Below are 23,460 nucleotides of genomic sequence, written 5' to 3' on the forward strand. Positions count from 1 at the left end.
TGATGATAATAAATTATTGTTTATTGAGAATAAATAACATACAGGAGTCAAAACATTTGCTCGAAGACAATCTTCCTGTCATTTTCATTAGTAAATAATGAACACCTAATGATAGTAATGGCGTTTGTGTAATGTAATTTCACATAAAACACAGAAAATAGGAAGATATGGAATGCATGATACTATTTTCTTAAATAACAGACTTTTGAATATTGGACACAAGGAAGATATAAAGTAAACAATTTCCGTGATTTTTGTTGTCGATCTCAAAAATATTGTTAACATTCTTTCATGCATAGCAGCAGTCAATGTGCATGTTTTCATTGTAAACAACAAGAAGTCATCTTTTCCTTGGAAGGACTTCATCAGCCTTTAGAACATAGGTTCGCCTTTCATTGTGGAAGTGGCACTCTCTCCTCAGTAGGAGGTTTTCTTATTAAAGGTTCTTCAGTTTCTACGACTTTTTCTTGATGAGTGGCATCCCAATTATCCAAGTATTCAACTACTTTTTGATGTCCAAAGGTTCTTGCTTCTGATATTGGCATGTTACCCCACCTACAAATAAAGTTTATGTACTAAATCAACAAAAATAACAGCAGTAGCAGCAAAATCATCATTCGAAGAACTGAAATGGTAAGTTAGAATATGATGGAAATGCATGTTTGGATGAACAAAAAAATTATGAACATTTCTGTATCTATGGCATGATGAAGCAGAAACAATATATTACATACAGTACATAGGCCTACACAGTAAAACCACAGTCTACTATATACAGTCACGAAGCTTGAGTTTTGAGGGTGCTAGAAACAATAGACTGTGACGGTTCTATTTTGCATTGCCTGTAATGAGGCGATATTAGCGATCCTAGTGGTGAGCAACTATGTAATGTTTGCATATTTGCTACGTATTGAGCTTCGAGACTGTATATACTATACTGTGGTAAAACTTCATTTATTCGTTTTTATGGGAGTTTGAAAAAAAAACGCGTACGATAAACTGGGGTTAGATTGGCCCAGTGCATGTTACTTTGGCCCACACATGATAAAAAGTTTAAAAAAATTTTCGCACTGCGAGTTTTATCCACATCATCCATTTCTACATGCCATACGATAATCACATATTTTAAGAATAACTCCCGCTATCAGGATTGTCTATAATGGTCTTTGTTGGACACCTGTGCTGTTCATGGCATTTGTTGTTGTAGAAGTAGTAAATTAATATTGTGTAAACTTCCTTCTTTCCAGTTGATACTGATGATTGAAAAAATCAAGTAAGTGTATTTTTTGTAAGCTGAAAGTATTGGGATACACGATATGTAAACAATATTTGATTATTGTAAAATCCCTTGACAGTATTGTCTATCTAAAAATAAATAGCATCTATTCACGTGGATGGGGACTACATTAGCCCAGGCCAAAGTAATCTCTAGTGCTAAATTTTCTTTCGTCGTAACTGTTTGCAGGCCATGTCAGACCATTGAAATTAAAATACCCAATCATTGGCTGCTGGAAACTTTGTGTAACTTGGAAAAACCAATTATATCCAGCTGTTATCACTAAAATGGAAGAAAATGGAATTTATGCTCGCTGTTGGTATTGGGTATGGCCCCAACAAAAAAACATTTTATTTTACCAGTGGAAAAGAATATAAATCCCCCTCAAAACAACTGAAAAGGGGTTTTTTCAGTGTTCAAGGCATCAACTGAATGTAAAAGATCTGTAGTTTTATTTTGTTTATTTTGTTTTGCAGACTTATCAATATAATTTATCTTTGTGTATCTCGTGCCATACCATTTTAGACACTGTATTATAAACATTACTTGTAAAGAAGAATTTGTAGTATAAAACATTGGAAAGGTTTAAATATTTGTCTCAAAATAAATACCGGTACCTTTTATGCTTCAGACAGACTTATTTTTAAGAATACTGTCGCCAGTTTGTAGTTTAATTTCCCAGATGCTGTATTACATTGTCCCAGTTTAATTTTACTATGGTTACACATGAGAAAACATAGGTGGGTCAAAGTAACCTCATGGCCAGGTAACTTCGGCCCACAGCTCTAAACTAAGGTTTATCACATGTCCTATTATCAGTGACTATTATAATTGTTGAAATGCTTTTAGGAATTTTTATGCATTCTTTATAGAGGTACTTGTATATTTTGTAACAAGGTATCAATTAAACAATAAGAAATCATTATGATCTATAGAAATACTAACCTGTCCTTTGGATTGTGTGGCACATTGCAGTGTTCCAGAAGGAAAGAGACGCACTCAAGGTGACCCTCTGCTGCTGCCAAATGAAGTGCAGTACGACCATCATAGTCACACAATGTCATGTCCATGCCTGATAATTTGTGCCTATTGAGAATATATATGAACAAGAATTCCATATAAATCCTTGTGTATTACATACAACTTTATTAAAAACCCTTTAATTACGGTAGTTCATAATTCATGGTGATTTTCAGATAAGAGAAAATACAGTATATATACCGGTACTTGTATCAAGTTTTAAAAATATCAATCTTTATGACTTACTGTACAATAAATATAAAAAACAAGTTATATTTCATAACATTTGTTCTAAATTTATTTATGATTTTCAGATAAGCCAATATACATATAGGCCTATACTTGTGTCAAGTTTTAAAATATCAATCTTTATGACTTACCATACAATAAATATAAAAAAAAACAAGTTATATTTTATAACATTTGTTCTAAATTTATTTATAGATACAATAAATATCTATAAATAAATTTAGAACAGATGTTATAAAATATAATTAACTTGTTTTTTATGTTTATTGTACCGGTGTGGTAAGTCATAAAGATTGATATTTTAAAACTTGATACAAGTATATCTGTAATTAGTTGTTTAATATTCTTCCATTAGGTACATTTTACATTCTCACAACACACTTCCTTTTGCTTGCATTACCATGTATTTTTGGCATAATTTCGCAAAATGATTTTTTTTTATTACAGCCACTTTAAAGCTGTACCTGTTAAAGCTGGTCCACTTACTGCTATTTGCTCTAATAATATTCCACTTACGCTATTTTGGCTCTCGATCCTTTTTATTGGTTAGTGGAAGCACACCAATGGAATACAACAATAACAAAAATAAGAGCAAAAATTGTGTTTTCAGATTATCTATAAAATTAATGATGAGAATATTGCGTAAAATGAATCATGGGAATACTGCCAATCTTAAAGTTGCTTCTATCTTTTATGAGAAAGGAAGAGAATGGAACGCAGATTATACCTTAATTAGGTACTGGTATTTGTCATATTATCACAGTTCAATGCAGTTGAAGTCCACTGAATGTGTGCTTGAAGAAATTAAATCTTCTGACAATGACAGGCAAGTCATATTCGGCACAAACTGAAGCTCTATTACCCTATTGTAAACCATAAATATTTCACATAAGTACTATTTTATTATGTGCTGTTATCTACAAAAATTCATTTTTCATTTCTATTTCACATGTAGCTGAAAGATGAAAGCAAGAATACAGGAAGGTAGAGTGGTCTAAAAGGGGACTAACATAAAATGTTCGAAATGTTCCACAAGAGCAGAAATACAGGGCTAAAGATAATAAATACTCTATGAAATGGAATGCGAAGTTTGGGGAGTCCTAGTCCCTTGACCCCCTATTAGTATTCTACTCTGGACAATTCTACTTCGGCCTATATTTTGTTTCACATTATACTCTAATAAAGTGCCTTCAAAAATGATCACTTTAACTGCAAGGTACCTTCGTGAACATTTGACTTAGGGACACAGTGAAAATCCAATCTGACATTTATGGCTGTGTTCATGGTAATCTGGTGAGAGTAAAATGTGGAAAAGTGCATTATGTACGATCCGCCATTATTTAGTTCTCAGGACTAGAGATCTTCTAGGATGAGTCAGCTATTCTCTCTCCTACATATCTGTACTTTGATTATTTCAGTTTAATCTATCTACTATTTACTATAAAGGACAAATTTCACCATGTATGCGTGTATGTAATGCAATACTAACCTCCTCATAGCTGTAACATCCCCACTGGCTGCTGAAAAGAGTAGGTTCACGATACTAAGGCCCTTTGTCTCGTATTTATGCCGCCGTGGGTCTTTCTTGTTTGAAGCATGCTTCAGATTGTCATAACGATGAAAGTTGAATACACGTACTAATTCCTGTAACATGAATTTGGATATGAAAATCTCAAAATGGTAAACTCTACATCTACATACCAGTATATGTTGAAATAGTGTCATCATCTCTAAAAGAGATGCTATTTCATATAGATTTCAAAACTTAGCTATACCCTATATCATTTATTTTTTATTTTAAATATACTTTTGTTATATAATATTTAAGTTACAGTTTTTATTTTAAATACAGTACTTTTGTATCAATATTTAATAAGAGTAAGTCGAATGCGTTCACATCTTGCAACAAATTGTAACAGTCAGCTCTTTAAAAAAAATAAAATATTGACTAAACACCAAGTCTGGACAAAGTTTAAAATTACTCAATAAGATACATATTATACATTTGAATAAACATCGATTTGCTCGATTCATATATTCTTCGTAAAAGTAAATGTTTATTAAAACAATGTCTTTAAGTTTGTGGATGTTACCTCGCAAAACTGAAGTCCTCTGCAACTATTTCCAAGAGGGTCAAGTGGTGGAGACCAAGCGAAGATGCCCATTACATTAGGAATAACAAGCACAATACCACCACACACTCCTGATTTGGCAGGCAGGCCTACCTGCACAGAGATTTGATGGTTGGATGAACATAAAACAGTATAATGTACGAGTACAAACATAGTGGTCATTATTGTCGATAGACAATTTAAGTAACAATAGATTTAATGCCAAATGACATTCATGACATCTATATTAAAATAAATAAAATTAACTTTATAGTTCTGTAGTTCTGCAAACCTGAGCAACGACTATGTTGAAAAATTGGTCTACATAACTGGCTCCACATAGGTGAATGACGTAAGTCAAGTACTGTACCCACCATTAGTAAAAAGAAAAAGGACAAGTTTTTAATATTACCTGATAATAACCATGTTCATTATATCATTTAGCTTTCTATTTTTTTTATAGAACCGCTTACAACTTAATAGGAAGAGGGACTTCTTTTTTAATTTTATATTTTTAAGTAAATTTTCTCTCTCTCTGGAATTTCTATTTTTCTTTATACTCACGTGTAAATCCTAATAATTGTAGATAGAATTTGAAGTGGTCAAAGACGGTGTGATAGCTTTTTTATCATTCTCGCATCATTCCCCAGTTATTCCATATTTCACTATCATATCAAAACACTTACGCAGAAAGCAACAAGAAATTACCTGCATCACATACCTCAGACGAAAACTGTAAGTAGGGGTACTGAAGGATAAATGAAGCAGCAGAAGACGAATAACAAGAACACTGTGAGAAACGGAGAGAAAGAGGAGTGTAGGACGAAAAAGAATTTAACCTTATCCAGAAACGAAGAATATTTTACTAAAGCTTGGCAATAAGATTTACAGGATACTTATATAGAGTGTAAACAATATAAACTGCCAAAAAATATTGCTTGTAGAGCATAAATAACTGAAAAAAAGTCAAATCTTTTTCTGTAAACTATCATGGTTTTCCTAGAAAAGAGAAGTGTTTTGTGAGTCTAACTTTTTTGAAAAGAGAATAGACAGTTATTACTTAGGCTACTTTATTTAGCATGTAGGTATGTACATTGAAGCAGTTGTTGTCACTCTGTTGTGTATTGGTATGTGTTGGTTGTTGGGTGCAAGATATTTGGCAGTAAGATTTACGTTCAGTCGAAATGTAAACAAAATAATGAAACTACTATCAATCTTAAAAACATGGTACTGGTATTTTACAAATTGAAAATAAAATTATAAGATATAATTAAATTTCGTGAGATATGTTGTTCAGTAGATTGATATGTAGGCCTACTGCGTATATAATTTTGGCAGTTTATATTGTTTACATTCAATATACCGGTACTCCAGCAGGTCTGAGAGCTCAATTTCTAAGCATAATGATTACTACAGAATATATTTAGGTATTAACCTCCACTCTTGAGGTTGATATATATATATATATATATATATATATATATATATATATATATGTACACTACTGTTTTGTCCACCATTCTACAGTAAAACCTCGTTAATGCGCTCCTGCTTATAATGCTATCCTTCTGTTCATTACGCTCTTTTTACACGGCCCCTGGACATTTAATATATAATCCTGTATAATTTTACCCTCTTGTAATGCTTCCAAATCCCGCGTGTAGCACTTTTTTTTTCGGATCGGAAATAAGTAAAAAATTTCGTACAAATTGCAGAACTTATAATGTTTTAAAAGCATAGTGAAAAAATATGTTGCTGTGACTATACTGAGGGTCACTGCACCACGAGTGCAAGAAAGAAATTTCATCCTCTACCTGAAAAAAACCAGCAACCTCTGGTGAGCACTGTCGAAGTTGCACTTACCATTACTTTCCTTTGTAACAAAGGATTTTAACATCCAAAAGTCTCCCTGTCAATACATTCCTGTCATTTCTGTAAAATTTAGTCATTCTTTGAATTCTATGGAGTGTACAGTAAGTTTGCAGTGCAAATTGGCATAACAACCTGTGAAACGAATGCCCCTTTCATAATCGATGATGATGAGGATTAGGCTCCTGGTCAAGAGAAGTCGGTGGAAGTTAACATGGGGGATTTTGTGTCTGTTGACAATGGTCTAGTGACCTCAGAAATCGCGGTGTTGATGACATGATTGCAGATCATGCTGCCACTACCGCCCAAGATGAAGACAGTGTTGATTTTTTTTTTAATTGGGTTATTTTACGACGCTGTATCAACATCTAGGTTATTTAGCATCTGAATGATATGAAGGTGATAATGCCGGTGAAATGAGTCCGGGGTCCAGCACCGAAAGTTACCCAGTATTTGGTCGTATTGGGTTGAGGGAAAACCCCAGAAAAAACCTCAACCAGGTAACTTGTCCCGACCGGGATTCGAACCCAGGCCACCTGGTTTCGCAGCCAGACGCGGTGACCGTTACTCCACAGGTGTGGACGACAGTGTTGAGGAAACTGAATCTGCAGAGGAAAGTTAAAAATTATGGTTTATTTAACAACGCTCGCAACTGCAGAGGTTATATCAGCATCGCCGGTGTGTTGGAATTTTTGTCCCACAGGAGTTCTTTTACATGCCAGTAAATCTACTGACATGAGCCTGTCACATTTAAACACATTTAAATGCCATCGACCTCGGCCGGAATCGAACCTGCAAGCTCGAGCATAGAAGGCCAATGCTATACTAACTGGACTACTGAGGGCGACTGCAGAGGAAAGTGTCCCCTTACCAAACAAAGACCTTGGAGCAGTAAATACGCTTCGGAAATGCATTAGTGTTGCAGGTAGTGAAATTACCTGTTGTTTCTTGAACCATATAGAAAAAGTTATCATTTATAATAACAATACAAACACAAGGCAAACAACAATCAAAAACTTTTTTCATGTGAAATGAGCTCTTATTTGCATCTTGCACTGTAACTAATTCACAATAAAATATGTTTCCTATGAAGTGGTGTCTAAATTATTTCCCCATTTCATAAATCATTTCCCATCTATAGTGCTTTCTCACCTATTACACTCGAAGACCACAATTCCTTGAAGAGAGTATTAACGGGCTTATACTGTACTATAGTTAAGTTCTCTAAATAGTTAACACTCTAAAAACAGAAGAATTGTAATCTAGGCTACTATACCTTGAAGGCAAACTGGCCAGAGTAATCATACATGCCACAACTATGCATGAGGGATAGCACATCCCGGATGGCTTCTGGTTTCAGTACTTTCTCTTCAGTTATAGGACATATTCCTCCATTTGCTAATGTGGCTGCAATTACAGACATTGTGTCACATGTAGCCTCCATGCTGCAACACTGAATAAAAACAAAGAAGAGTTCAGAACTGAGTTTTCTTTTAGTAATATTTACAATTTGTGAACAGTGTAAAAATGTATTGAAACATCTTACAACATTTCGAAGGACGGAGCTATCTTGATCATCAGGTGAAATATCTTACTAGCAATACGAATTTTTCTCTCACCTTCATTTTACACCTGCAGCCGAAAATAGGCCCAACCTCCAAAATGTGAACTTTATTGTTTACAATTTTACTTTCTTTCATCAGTAATGGAAAAAAATCCAACCCAAACTTTTTCAAATAATCCACTATTGCTTCTTCTCTTATCCAAAATATGCTTATGTTGTTAGTAATTCCGTAGCTAATAACAATAATTCAACAACATTTCTTTGAAAAATAAGCCTGTATACTTCAATGTTCGAAGTACATGTATGTCTGTAATATATCACTATTGCTTTTTCTCTTTAAAAGAAATTCGTACAATATTTACAAATCTTACCTGGAAATAAAAATCCATGCACTCTCGAAGGTTAGTTTTATCAGGATAACATTTGTATTCGCGCATAAAGAAGCCTAGTGCATAGTTTCTGTCTGCAGACTCTCGCTCTGACAGAAATACAGAATTGTTGAATCCCAAATGCTCTCCGCCAGCCAATCTCTGAAAGAGCATTGAATTCTTAGTACTGGTTCTCAAGAATAATCGATTCGTACTACAAATAGAATAGAAATACATGCAACTAATAATGTGGGTGAATAGTTTTCAACTTCTTAGACATTATATACTACTGAAAAAAAAAAGAAGTAAAATATATTACGGTCACAAGTATGCGAGCTTAAAGGGAAGATAATATTTACAGAATTATTGGAAGCACTTGGAGACGAAATATTTGGGGCCAGTGAGAACATGAAAATTGAGATGTATTACTTCTTTAATTTTTAATTGTCTCTGCGGTAGCGCATCTGTCTCCAAACTAGCCAGCCGGGTTTGATTCCTGGCGGAGTCAGAAATTTCTACCTCGGGACTAGGAAGAGATGGTGGGGCACAACTTCTAATCATTAATTGTGCACCAATATGCCTGTGTTAAACCCCAAATCTCTCTGCAATGCATATGAAGAGAAGGCATATGTCACTGTTGACAGTGGTTCATCTGTTGGATGGGGACATTAAGCTATTGGTGCTATTCGACAGGAGTAAGCTACATGCCGGCACCAGGTTTCCCCTTCTCCCTTCCTCACCTTCATCATCATCCTCACCCATTTCTTTCACGAACACTTACACATACACTCACCCTAGTACACGTCTTATCTTTTGCCCTGGTGATGGAACCTATATGTACTGTAGTTCCGAAACGTTGAAAATATCAAGTTCCAGGATATGGTGGAGTACGCAAAGTCTGATTTTGATATATAGATTTGTTTAAAGTTATTTCACATGTTATTATAAACTTCAAGCTTTCTGATTAATTCTGAAATCCTTCTATGGGAGAGTTATTTTCCTCATACCTTGAAGTAGTTCATTGTGAAGTCAAATTTTTCTGCAAGAGTCATCTCTGGTAGAACTAGTGTCTTAAGCAGAGTGCAAATAAGAATGGCTCCTGCATTGATCATTGGGTTGTGCGGCTTCTCTGTAAATTTAAGCAAATGTTCCAGATACAATTATTATAACTCCAAGTAAATTATATACATAAGCTATATCACCTGAAAATTAATGTAAAAGATGTTCTATGTTATATTACTTTCTTGCAAATAATCCTGATATTCATCGGACATAAATGTGAGCGACCATTAGAAATGTTGTTGAAAATGAGTGAAGAAAAAATCTCTCACCAGTAACAAATCCTCGATTATTCTTTAATTTCCTGTACATGAGAATATAGATAATAACATATTGTTATTATAGATGTTATTGTTTCAAGAAATAGACACTTAAAATGACGAATATTTTATACAGTAATAAGTGTAATTATTATTTTTTGATGTGTAAACCTACATAAGCTAGAGTTAACATTTGGAATTTTACAGCAATTCCTAGATTATAAAAAAGGTCCAAGTACATAATGCAAACACTCGAGCGACTGTTCTTTACAATATGATGAATACGAGAGAAAATACAGATTAAACTCACTATTGTAGTCCAGGACAAGCTCATTGAAGTTTCGACCACTTGGTTCTTGGCCCACATACTGATGGACCACATCACTGCCTAGCTGATCCAAAGCTATTGCATATGTGAGAGGTTTACTGAAAGAAATGACACATATGAAATTGTATGCAGTGCGAAATACTCAAGGTAACACATCAGTGAATTGACAGATTTTATGTAACTTACTGTCTGAAAGGAGAAAGATTATTCAGAGTCGGAGAAATTACTATGGTATTATTTGCTGATTACAAATGTTAATTTTTTTTTTTCAAAATTAAACATTTTTGTACCGGTAGTAAAACTGTGGTCTGTTGAATATGTGAGGATGGATATGAAGATAGTGATGTGTAACATTTTCCAGACTGTTATGTTGAAGTAATTGTTCGAAAATATACAATGACATTTCAATTTTTCTCTTTTATTATATTGTTGTTGTTATCAAATGCTTGGCTCTGGCAATGAAGCCATTAGCTCTCTCACTCTTCAGTATCTCTCTGTGATGGATCCAGCAGGTACTGTAGTTTTTCACAGGTTTGAAGATGTTCTTCAGCCATTTCCTCTTCTTTGTTGCACAGAGGACAATTTGGATTTCTATAGATACCTACTTTATTTAGATGTTTTGCTAAATAATCATATTCCGTAATTAGTCTAAATTTTGCTACTGCCATTTTACGAGGTGTTTGTGGAATGATTTCTATTTTATTACAATACATACTGTTTGTTGATTACATAATGTTAATTTTTTTTTTCAAAATTACGGTAAACATTTTTATAGTAAAACTGTGGTATGTTCAATATGTAAGGACAGATGTGAAGAAAGTGATGCCTGATATTGTCCAGACTGTTATGCTGAAGTAATTTTTCGAAAATATTCAATGACATTTCAATTTTTCCCTTTTATTATAGTATACATTATTTGCTGATTACAAGTATAAAAAAATTGTTCAAAATTAGGCCTAAACATTTTTGTAGTGGTCACAAAATAACCCTCCCCCTTCAATGGTAAAACATGTTATTTAAAATAACTTGGTATTGCTAGGGTTAAGTGAAATAAACTTTATTATGACATTAGAGTAATTAATTGTAAGTACCGTACCGGTAATTTATTGTGTTAAGGTAACTGTTCATATCTCGTGTATGAAGGGTTTTTCTTTTACTTCTATCAATTTACAAGACATAATTAATGGCAAGAAAAATCGAAGTTGAATGAGACAAAATCAGAGAACGAAGGAAACAAAAAACAAATTTCGCGAAAATGGCGGGGGGGGGGTCTGGGGCGACAAATATATTTAGGCTTATGCCTTTGAGCTGCAAAATCCCAAAAGCAGCACTATGTAAATTCTGTTATTTTATCCTTGTGGCTGGTATTGAGTATGTTATGTCAACAGAATTGAAGGTTATTTGCATAGAATTGAAATTCCATGTACCGTACCTATTTCAAGAATAGCCTGCCCTTACCTGCATGATTGTAGAGTAAAGGGAATGTTGACATCGCCTATTGAAAACCTCTGTCCATCGATTGTGCACACACTGATGCCCCAGTAGTCAGGGTTCATGCGGGCCAGCTGAGGAATGTAGGCTGCCACCTGCATTAAGTAGGACGTGGGTATAACTTCGTCTTTTCCTCTGTGAATGCTAAAATTCTACGTAATACAAAACATTATCGCAACATAACAGAAGGAAATAAGATATGAAGGTTGAGAAAAGTAAAGAAAAGAAGTTAAAGTATAATTTTGGTGCAGAAACATGCTGTACCAAATAATTTATTTATTTAGAAACAAAAGAACAATGTAGGCCTAATATTCACAATTAACCAAGATTAAACATACAGATGTGATGTAAACATTATGTATCAGCGGCATGCAGTGATGACGTTTTCGGGGAAGCAATTCCATAGAAACACTGTATGTAGGCAACAGGCATCGAAGCCCAGTCGAGTAATGGCATACATACAGGCATCTCTTCCCTTCACGTCACACTACCGCACACCACTGTTATGTATATAGTATGCAGTAGTAGTAGTAGTAGTAGTAGTAGTAGTAGTAGTAGTAGTAGTAGTAGTAGTAGTAGTAGTAGTAGTAGTAGTAACAGCAGCAGCAGAGGCGCACAATGTGATTTGTGTGAGAGAGTAAGAATTTTGTCATGTGCAATTTTCAATGCAACAAGTCTTATCATTGTGATGGGTACCAGTAGTTGGCTTAAAATTTAATGAACTAAAGGAAGCAGCAAGGAATGATAAATGATACAATAGTAACATGAAAAAATGTTATTTACTTTTTGTTACTTCTGTTTATTATTTTTAAGAATGTTTATTGACATACAAGTATTGCTATATGAACTGAAAATGTGATATATATATATATATATATATATATATATATATATATATATATTAATGTAAAACATGCATAGGCTTATCTTGTTACAACTTCCCGAAAATTGTAGTCCGATATTCATTAGTCATAGTTTTTCACTAAGTTGTCCAAGTCAGGTGCATCCAAACCTACTTTGTACATGTGGAAAACAAATACTGTATCGATACATGGCTCAAGATCTTTTGAGTCATGGTAAACTGATACTAGATATAACTCAAATTTTTTAGGTAGGCTAAGACTCAAAAGTCTAGTAAGAGTTTCGCCACTGCTTTCGAGGAATATCACTTTTATTGACATTGTACAACATATTGTCCAATATTCTTTTGAGAAGATTAACTCCGTATATACATGTAGATGAAATTGTTGGGGATCAAGGATCATCAATTTGGATTTAGGCGTAATAGATCGAATATTGATAAGATTTTCTTTTACTCGACAAAATTGAAGAAAAAAATGGGAGTATAAGGGCACAGTACATCAGTTATTCATAGATTCAAAAAGACATTTGACTCAGTTAAGGGAGAAGTTTTAAATAATATTCTTATTGAGTTCGATATTCCGAAGAAACTAGTTCCATTAATTAAAACATGTCTCAGAAACATACAGCAGAGTCCATATAGGCCAGTTCCCGTAACTTTGCTCTAGAGTATGCCATTAGGAAAATCCAGGAAAGCAGAGAGAGTTTGGAAATGAATGGGTTACATCAGCTGCTTGTTTATGCTGATGATGTGAATATGTTAGAAGAAAATTCACAAACTATTAGGAAAAACACGGGAAGTTTACTTGAAGCAAGTAAGGAGATAGGTTTTGAAGTAAATCCTGAAAAAAAACAAAGTATATGATTATGTCTCGTGACCGGAACAAAGTACGAAATGGAAATATAAAATCTGGAAATTTATCCTTTGAAGAGGTGAAAAAATTAAAATATCTTGGTACAATATGAATGACACTTGGGAGGAAATTAAACACAAAATAAATATGGGAAATGCCTGCTATTATTTGGTTATTCGGTTGAGAAGCTTTTGTCATCTAGTCTGCTTTAAAAAAACATGAAAGTTAGAATTTATAAAACAGTTATATTACCGGTTGTTGTGAAACTTGGACTCTCACTTCGAGAGAGGAACAGAGGTTAAGAGTGTTCGAGAATAAGGTGCTTAGGAAAATATTTGGGGCTAAGAGGGATGAAGTTACAGGAGAATGGAGGAAGTTGCACAACGCACACCTGCACGCATTGTATCCTTCACCTGATGTAATTAGGAACATTAAATCCAAATGTTTGAAATGGGCATGTAGTACGTATGGGCGAATCCAGAAATGGGTATAGAGTGTTAATTAGGAGATCTGAGGGAAGAAGGCCTTTGGGGAGGCCGAGACGTAGATGGGAGGATAATATTAAAATGGATTTCAGGGAGGTGGGATATGATGGTAGAGACTGGATTAATCTTGCTCGGTGTAGGGACTGATGGCGGGCTTATATGAGGGCAACAATGAATCTCTGGGTTTTCTAAAAGGCATTTGTAATTACTGTAATTGATATAGGTACCATAACAGATTCACTGTAGTTTAAAATATGGAAAAGAACAAGAAGAAACTGAGAGAAGAAGGGGATGATGATAATGGTGAAATGAAGATAAAAAATAGGAGAAAATATTAAAGACGTAAAAAAGAAGCAAAAGAAAGAAGACGAAAAATGAAGACATGTAAAGAGATTAAAGGACTTGTAGAGGGCGAAGGTAAAGGAGCGCTGAACCCAATGATAGTTCTGGGAAAATATTACAGACAGACTGAAAGTTGAAAAAGTCTTGTATTTTCGGCTACCGGTACTTATTTTGTAACATACAGAATATCAATACTACAAAACTATCATAACCGAGCGAGTTGGCTCAGACGGTAGTGTTTGCGACTCATATTCGCGAGGTCCCGGGTTTAAACCCCGTTGCCGACCATTTTGACTGGAGTTTTCATGGTTTTCCTCAGTCACACAGGCAAAATAATGCCGGATTGGAAATTTAAGTCATAAATAAGGATGAAAAATTATGCGAGCATGGCTTAAATTTTCGTTTTCTCATTACAAATATTTATTTTTAGCACAGGAAGAGGGCTTCTTCTTCTTCTTCTTCTTCTTCTTCTTCTTCTTCTTCTTCTTCTTCTTCTTCTTCTTCTTCTTCTTCTTCACATTTTTGAGTGGGTCTGGACTGTCTGGCTTAACCGCTAAAATAATCACTGAATAAATTGGACATTTTTGCAAGCACTTATTCACTAAATGGAGAAAATTATTATGATCCGTTCAGTTCGTAAATTTCAAGGGAGAATGGAAACTCTATTCTTCGCTGGTAACAACAATGAACCAAATAGGAGGCACTAATGTCCTGCTGAAATTCTTACCTTTCCCTCTGTATTGGATTTGCACTTCCAGTAGAAATCCTCGATGTGTTTTGCGAATCCCTGAAAGTCGGGAATTACGAACTGGTGCCGGAATGCTCGAGAAATTAGAACCACATTAGCAGACACCACGCTGTAAACATAATATACATAATATATTATATATATATATATATATATATATATATATATATATGCAATAAAATATAAAAATTTACATTGATTTACCGAAATTAAAATATACTGTAAAGTATTTCTTTAATTTTACTGCTCAATATTAGACTTAGATTTATTTACCTAATTACTGAACATCGGATGTTAACACACTAATAAATGTGTGCATAAAAGGAATTATAAATGAGTCAAAATATAAAAGGACATTAATATAAAAAAGAAAACAAGAGAGCAAAAATGAGCTTACAAAAGCCTCTGTCTACCCGCGAAGATTTGATTTTGCAATACCCTAACAATAATAATTAATTTTAATATTAAATAAATTGCTAGTGGACCTAGCCCAATAAGTCTATGAAAGAATAAGAATACGAAGAACACAATATAAAATACAAGGTGCTCAGTTCTGACACTGTTTGATGGACTGACTCAACTGGCATGGGAGCAATGATCTTCAGTGACACATGCATGTATGTATATTGTACCGATAAACATACATGCGTGTGTCACTGAAAATCATTGCTTCCATGTCTGTTGAGACAGTCTATCAAACAGTGTCAGAACTGATCTTCTACACGTGATTTTGTGCAAATATGTCAAGGATCTATGGCGATTTTTCCTGGAATATCTCCATGTACGCCTAATGGCTAGTCTTCTTCTATGCCTTTCAAGTGATGCATTTGGTATACATTCCAGGCGTTTTACTGGTTCTAGATAACTTCTCCGTTTCCTTTGTACTGTGTGTTGCCTACATTCAGGGCAGTCTGGAAACTTATTGATTGCTTCTTGTACGGGATAAGTCACGTTATCCCCAAAATTGTTTATTTTACAACTAACTAACTGACTGATTCATATACATACACATAATCCAGAAAATCTGTGTATGCACAATCGTTATCATGACATAACTGAAGTCCACACCTGTGGAGTAACGGTCAGCGCGTCTGGCCGCGAAACCAGGTGGCCCGGGTTCGAATTCCGGTCGTGGCAAGTTACCTGGTTGAGATTTTTCCCAGGGTTTTCTCTCAACCCAACATGAGGAAATGCTGGGCAACTTTCGGTGCTGGACACTGGACTCATTTCACCGGCATTATCACCTTCATTTCATTCAGACGCTAAATAACCTGAGTTGATGATACAGCGTCGTAAAATAACCCAATAAGAAAACACATAACTGAATACGACGCCATGTTCAACGAAGAGTTTAGCAAAGAAAATTTCTGTTATATTCCTTAATACCACGATTAATTGCACAGCACTCACTTTCCTCATTGATTAACTGCAAAATATTAAAATATTACAGGGGTAACGTGACATATGGTCCTACCTGCATATTGAAAGTTTGGCATTTTCCTAATATTGGATGTCAAATAATTACATTTAAGTTTCGAAAAATAGAATTACAATGGACTAAACAGCCCCAATCTCTGTCCAGATACTTGTCTCACGGGACAAAAGATTATTAGCTGTTCATCGATTATTTATACGCATTTTTTAAATACACGCATAGGCTATTGTAACATCTCATGAATAATTTAATAGCAAAATATAGGCCTACTCAATTCGGAGAGAGATTGACATAGTTAATATACCTTTTGAATGTTTCCCTGTCGAGCTTCTGTGTCTCGGGAGATCCTCCTTCGTGTCCACTCTTCCTGTGGACATCCCGCAAGTTTTCCATCATCTCCGCCAAGCGTGGGTCCGTTTTTCTAAGTCCCGTGCTGCGCAGAGCCTGCAAAATTTATTATAACAATTCGTACAATACAATGGTGGTAGCTACCTCCAAGAACTTCGAAATTAACTTCAGGTCCTATCGAAATGTAGTTTCATCGAGATAAAATAAATCTAAAAACAATAAACGAAATTATTGAGTTTAAAATTGTAATCTAATACACGTGTAATTTGTATTTTCTATATTTGTATATGTCATTACAGGGTCTGTATTTTACTAAATATTAATATTATTGTGCTGAATTAACACACTTCAATTTTATATAAGTAGACTGAACTGAGTCCGAACACGAGCTTCTGCTCTTTCGGGCTGCAATGCCTAATGTAATGTAAACCTTGTGTATTAAATAAATAAATTTGAAATTTGAAAAAAAAATTAAAGATTTGTGAAACTTGGACTCTCACTTTGAACAGAGGTTCAGGGTGTTCGAGAATAAGGGGCTGGGAGGAATGAAAGAGAATGGAGAAAGTTAAACAACGCAGAACTGTAGCATTGTATTCTTCACTTAACATAATTAGAAACATTAAATCCAGATGTTTAAGATGGGCAGAGCATGCGGCACGTTATGGGTGAATCCAGAAATGCATATCGAATGTTAGTTGGAAGACCTGAGGGAAAAAGACCTTTGGGGAGGCCGATATGTAGATGAGAGGGAAAACCACAGGCAGGATGAGTGGTCTATTTTTAGGAGACCAAGCCAATTGTTCATTAGTATTGGCTGTAGTAAGGAGGCGGTCAAATGTAATTGTATTTAAGTAAAACATTAAATAAGAAATGCTCTCCCTCAAACTGAAAATGATGGCACTGGCAGCCTTTTAAGTATGCAAGCGTTCGTTTAGAAGCTAAACAGAATCTTCCAAATGATAACATTTGTACAAGCTATCTACAAATTCGTTCAGAATCGAATGTTTAACGTAACATTATACAAATTTAAAATTTTATTTTTGATCCTTTTTAACGTCTCTGACTCTAACGAAACTGACGCAACAATTTTATTCTTTATAATATTTCCTTAGAATTTATCATATTTCTAAAGCCTCTAATCATTACATTTAATCGATACTTACTGCCAAGAACATGCCGATGGGCAGAAGGTCCGTCTCCTCGTTCCTGAACATATCGAAGAGGACATCTTCCGTGCTACTGGGCTGTTGGGAAGATTCCTGATCCCGAGTGCTGAAAAAGAAATGTGACGCGCGTCTCGGCTCCATGTAGCACAGAGATCGGGATCTAAACTACAGGCGGGTCACAGTTACATTTACCAGAAAAACAACCAGGTCTCGTATTCTGTCCAGTCCAACATTGTTACCTTATGAATTACATTCGAAACATAACATGCACTACAGTCAACTGTTAACTATTAGAGCTAAGAGAGACAAATGTCTAACTCATAACGCTACAAGTTGTTTTAAAAATCTGCATTGTCCTTGTCGGGGATCGCTACAGCGAGTTTATTGGTTCTAATAATTGACAATAAGATTTATTGGCATGTCGTGTGTCAACTAACAAGGCAATTGTATAACAAAACTTCGTACATCAACTAACACACTCTGTGTTGACCCTCTGATGTGGAAAATAACAAGTGTCACAGAAGTTCCGTAGTTGGCAGGTCTAATATTCCATTTCATTATATTGAGTAACTCAATGGATAGAACCGACTGCTTTTTTTTTATTAGAGGAAGTTGTTTCGGAGTATTGCTTGCAGGCTATCTTGTAGCACAAACATCAGCAATTAAATTCAATAAACAATGGCGGATGACTATTTTCTTGGTCGTGTTGTGTTGGAATCGAATGGAATGGAATTTCGAGAGGAGGACACTACAACCAACACTGCAACCTCCCATGATCTATTGCTTTTAACCCTCAAGCTAGGCGAATTCCCAAACCCACACCGGCTGACTACACTAAGGTTCGCTGCATATCCAGTTTCGAGCAGGCAACCCCACTCGTCCCTTGGCCAGCCCGTTTTGTGCATTGCCAGCCGGCGCGGCGTTCGGAGAATGCTATGGAATAATGACGAAATATTATTGTTTATTGATATTTCTGGCTTTGAGTTAGAGGCCGTTTTAGGATCTTACACGCTCAGGTCGCCCTCTCCAGCCGTTGTACATAAATAATAAAAATATACAGTGTGTTAAAAAGTATCCAATATTCTAGGAGGTGCTAGTATGCATCGAAACAAGAAAATAATGTCTAATAAACATGGGTCATACAATACATACTTTCTGAGATCTGAACACTTGTTCATAGGAGGTGGTCAATGTGAGGTCCATTCATGGCAATACATTCCTCTGCCCTTCGACGTAAGGAATCACGCACTCTTTGAAATTGATCTGGTTGTTCTTGATAACCAAACGTCTAGGGAATTTAGGTTTAAGGAACGAGCAGGCCAAGGTGTGGGGTCTCCCCAATCAATCCAGCGGTCCTGAAATGTCAGCGTCAGGTGTTCACGCTCATTGCGGAAAAAAATGTGCTGGTGTGCCATCATGCATGAACCACATGTGTAGTCTTTGCTGACATGGCACATACTCCAGCAAGATAGAAAATACGTTAATAAGAAAGTCCTGATAACGAGCCCCAGTTAATCTCTGTGGTAGCACGTATGGCCCTTAATCTATCGCCAAGAACGCCTGCTCATACGTTGATTGAGAATCGGTGCTGATGCCTTATTTCTTCAACTGCATGGGAATTTTCATCAGCTCACACATGCTGATTACAAAACTTTACAACACCGTCTCTACTGAACCCCGCTTATATCCGCAACCAAACTTATGTTTTCAGTATTCTATGCCAGGGGTGTCAACTACGGTATGATTATCTGGTAGCCTGCTGTATTGTAGGGCAAAAAATTCATTGCCATGAATGGACGTCACATTGAGCACTTCCTATGAACAAGTGTTCAGATTTCAGAAAGTATGTGTTTTAGGACCCATGTTTATTAGACTTTTTTTGTTTTGATGCATACTATCATCTCCTAAAATATTAGATAATTTTTTTAACACCCTGTATATGCACACGTTACTATTTCTGGCATAAGTGCCAGTGAGTACAGGAATTGATTCCATTTATTTCGGTGTAGGCCTAATTTGTTAATTTGCGATATTTGTAGGGGATTAGTGAATAGGAATATAATATATATACATATAAGGAATGGTGAACGGGAGTAGAGTTCGGGGCAGAAGATATCACATCATAAACAACACTAAGGTAGGCCTACTGTATATGGATCATATGGGGAGATTAGGAGGAATCTTGACGGAATGATATGGATGCCTAATATGGGGAAACGGGAAAATCCCGAGGAAAATCCAAACTTCGACCTTGTCCGCCACAACTGTCACTATGTATTTTTCCTGTATGTATGGGTGTATATATGTTTATATTTTATGTGTGTGTGTTTATATAGACTTACATTTTCACTGGATAAGTAAATATGAACATATTGATATACCTGTACTAGGATCAAGTGAATACACTATCGAATTGTAAGTTTCGGGCTTGCTTCGATGTAGCGGACCGTCGCCGAACTTGGATCGTGTGGATATGTGGACATTCGTTGTTGGTGGTAGTGCTATGCACTGTGGGCACTCCGCTGGGCGAGTCTGAGGTACCGCGGTGAGGCCAATGTGAAAAGGTAAAGAGACCATGTAGACTGTAGGGAGGGAGTTTGGAGGTGGCCTGTGGGGGGATGTGTAGCACGGGGGATCCATCCCGGGTAGTACAATGGGCCTACCCGAGCGGCCTGCGTGCAAGGACAGTTCCAGTCCGTGCCCTACCCTAAAGGAGACTAATAGATTTATAGCTAACAGATAATAAGGCTGAATGTGTCATGATTTGGCAGTGTTCTTTGGACATACTGTATAACATTCATGTCACTATTAATACCGTAACATGCCTAATTTATAATAGTTAAAAATTACTTTTTTACGACTCCTTTAAATTAAGAAGTGTGTTGCTTATAACTGGTTTCACGTAATGTCAGAGTCGGGGTCATCTTTGTGGTTGTGGTCCAATTAATAATGTCTCCTTAACAATTGAAGGTCGGAGTAACAGTACAGTTGCAAGCCCCTCAAATCTTCGATATATAGCCTATGTAACAGTAATTGAATTGCAAGCAACTGTTCTGGAGCTCAATGCAGTATAGTGCAGATACGGAACACTTCGTATGAATAAGAGTCCACACACATTGTAAAATGTATGCTAAATTTTCTTTCTTTGTCCTCCTTGATTCAATCATCCCTCTCTAGGATAACATGTCGAAACTATAGATCACTTTACTTTTATATGCAGAATCATCCGTTTGAAAAGAAGTAAAATTAAAACGCTGTAACATGAGAACTGTTGTTTATTTATCAGTAATCAATAAATAGTCTACATTCTAGAAGGGTAGGAGTTTTTCTCACATTGCACCTCAATGTGCAATGCGTACACAACACAATTCATATCGTGAAGGAACATCCCAGAGGTAGTTGTGCATATACAAGGTGTAACGAAAATAATGAGCAAAACTTCAGGTATGGATTCCTCATATGTAGAGAAGGAAAAAAGCTTATATGCACATGGATCCGGAAATGCCTGGTTGCCGCGCTATAGGGGTTACAAAGAGAATCATTGTGCACTACAAAACTTAGGTATTAGTTGATTAATGTTTCAATCTGTGTATATTTGTTTACAGGAACTTTCAAAATGACAAAATGTCCATCTCCTACCTAAATACAGGCCGCAGTTCGTCGCATTGACGTCCGGACCTGCTCCCAAATTCCTGGCGTAACACGTATTGTCCGACAGTGTTGCTCAGTTCGCAGGCGGAGAGTTTCCACATCGTTCACAGGAATCGAATACACAAGCGACTTCAAGTGTTTCCACAAGTAGAAGTCCAGTGGGTTGAGATCTGGTGAGCGTGGAGGCCAAGCAGTTGTTCCACCTCGCCCTATCCATCGGCCAGGGAATGTTGCATTAAGATGTCTACGTACATCCAGACTGAAATGTTTGCGAATTGAGCAAAATTGTCGGATAATAGCCTACGTGCTATGCCAGAAATTTGGGAGCAGGTCCGAACATCAATGCGACGAACTGCGGCCTGTATTCAGGCAGGAGGTGGACATTTTGAACAGTTCCTGTAAACAAATGTACACAGACTGAAACATTAATCAACTAATACCTAAGTTTTGTAGTGCACAATGATCCTCCTTGTAACCCCTATAGCGCGGCAACCAGGAATTTCCGGATCCATGTTTATATAACCTTTTTTCCTTCTCTATATATGAGGAATCCATACCTGAAGTTTTGCCCACTATTTTCGTTACACCCTGTATATACCTGTATATAAATCTTCACAAAACCCCAAACTAGAACAACGGGTGACGTCAAGTCTGGAGAATTTGGACGCCATGTAATTGGCCGCCACGATTTCACCACTTTATATGGAATGTTATTCACAGACTTCTTTACTTCTTCAGTGAGACGATGCACCGTCCTCACCATCAGTGAGAACACCATGTTCATGTTTTCCTGTTGCAGCTGTGATATAAAAAAATGCGATTCGTTTCTGAAGATACACATCGTGTAATGTCTGAAAACATGGGATGGGGTAGAGATAAAGTTTGAGAAAACGTTGAGAAATTCTGTATGACACAGCTCTGCGGATAATCGCCTCAAGACTCTTCTTGGGATTTTTTGTCATACCAGCGTTTACACTAGCTTCGGTTTCGAGAATACGATTCTGTTACGCTAAAATATTGTTCCTCGAATGAAGACGTATTCACGTCAAAATATTAACAACCTCAGAACATACTATTGAACAGAACTAATCCGCTTGGGCTGTTACTGGTGGATTTTTCCCGAGGTTTTTCCCAACCGTAAGGCGAATGTTAGATAATCTATGGCGATCCTCCGCCTCATCTCGCCAAATACCATCTCACTATCACAAATTCCATCGACGCTAGTTAATCTAGTAGTTGATACAACGTCGTTTCGACATTTGCTATTATCCAAAGAAGTTCAATTTTTACCTCCATCTGGATTCGTAGTTCGTAATTCGTTTATAAGATTGTTACGAGACAATTCAGACCGATTAAATAGCCGACGTTGAATTCAGATTCTCTTCAGTGGCTATCTATTGTGAGGTACATAGGGCATTCTGCTTCTATATTTTACGTCAGAAACTGTGTACATCGCCACGTGATCATGATACATCCGTTCGGCAGCCCGTTCTATTCAAACCACATTGCACGGCCATTGCATAGCAAGTCGTAAAGTGTAAAACCACTTTCATACAAATAAAAATAAAAACAGCACAATTAATGGGTGCAGGAGTCCCCTGCGGTGGCTGAGTGATCAGATATTCAACCTGTCACGCAAATGATCCGGTTTCGAGTCCCGGTCAGGCCTGGGATTTTTAATTGAAAAACCCGTATGATACTTGTGGCGGACAAGGCCGTAGTTAGGGTTTTTCTGAGTTCTCCCGTTTCCCCATATTAGGCATCCATATCACTCCGTCAGCATTTCTCAATTTCATCATAATTCCATAGCATTCCCCGAACGCCGGCTGGCGAGCACGAAGGAGGTTGGCCTAGGGTCGAGGGGGGTTGCCTGCTCGAAACCTGAGTATGCAGTGTTGTCAGCCGGTGTGGGTTTGGGAATGCGCCTAGCTTAAGAGTTAGCACAATCGATCGTAAAAGGTCGCAGTGCTGGGTC

General features: G+C 36.3%; 1 protein-coding gene across 4 annotated transcripts in view; it reads right to left on the minus strand.

The window, feature by feature from the left end:
* GLS (glutaminase) overlaps positions 1 to 23,460 on the minus strand; it is a 37,861-nt gene continuing 14,401 nt past the window's right edge. For 2 of the 4 annotated variants that reach the window (XM_069822010.1, XM_069822012.1), the window contains 12 exons: positions 17,832 to 17,940; positions 16,625 to 16,764; positions 14,865 to 14,994; positions 11,563 to 11,747; positions 10,087 to 10,202; positions 9,465 to 9,586; positions 8,461 to 8,619; positions 7,802 to 7,978; positions 4,639 to 4,770; positions 4,035 to 4,189; positions 2,222 to 2,362; positions 1 to 555 (listed from right to left, as the gene is read on the minus strand). In XM_069822010.1, coding sequence (XP_069678111.1) covers positions 393 to 555; positions 2,222 to 2,362; positions 4,035 to 4,189; positions 4,639 to 4,770; positions 7,802 to 7,978; positions 8,461 to 8,619; positions 9,465 to 9,586; positions 10,087 to 10,202; positions 11,563 to 11,747; positions 14,865 to 14,994; positions 16,625 to 16,764; positions 17,832 to 17,940 — 1,729 coding nt within the window. In that variant the 3' untranslated portion in view covers positions 1 to 392. Of the gene's footprint in view, positions 556 to 2,221; positions 2,363 to 4,034; positions 4,190 to 4,638; positions 4,771 to 7,801; positions 7,979 to 8,460; positions 8,620 to 9,464; positions 9,587 to 10,086; positions 10,203 to 11,562; positions 11,748 to 14,864; positions 14,995 to 16,624; positions 16,765 to 17,831; positions 17,941 to 18,026; positions 18,147 to 23,460 lie in introns of those variants that run through there. The other 2 variants (XM_069822014.1, XM_069822013.1) reach the window with 2 other exon arrangements.

Source organism: Periplaneta americana, chromosome 3 (assembly GCF_040183065.1).
Source record: "Periplaneta americana isolate PAMFEO1 chromosome 3, P.americana_PAMFEO1_priV1, whole genome shotgun sequence".
Classification (NCBI taxonomy): domain Eukaryota; kingdom Metazoa; phylum Arthropoda; class Insecta; order Blattodea; family Blattidae; genus Periplaneta; species Periplaneta americana.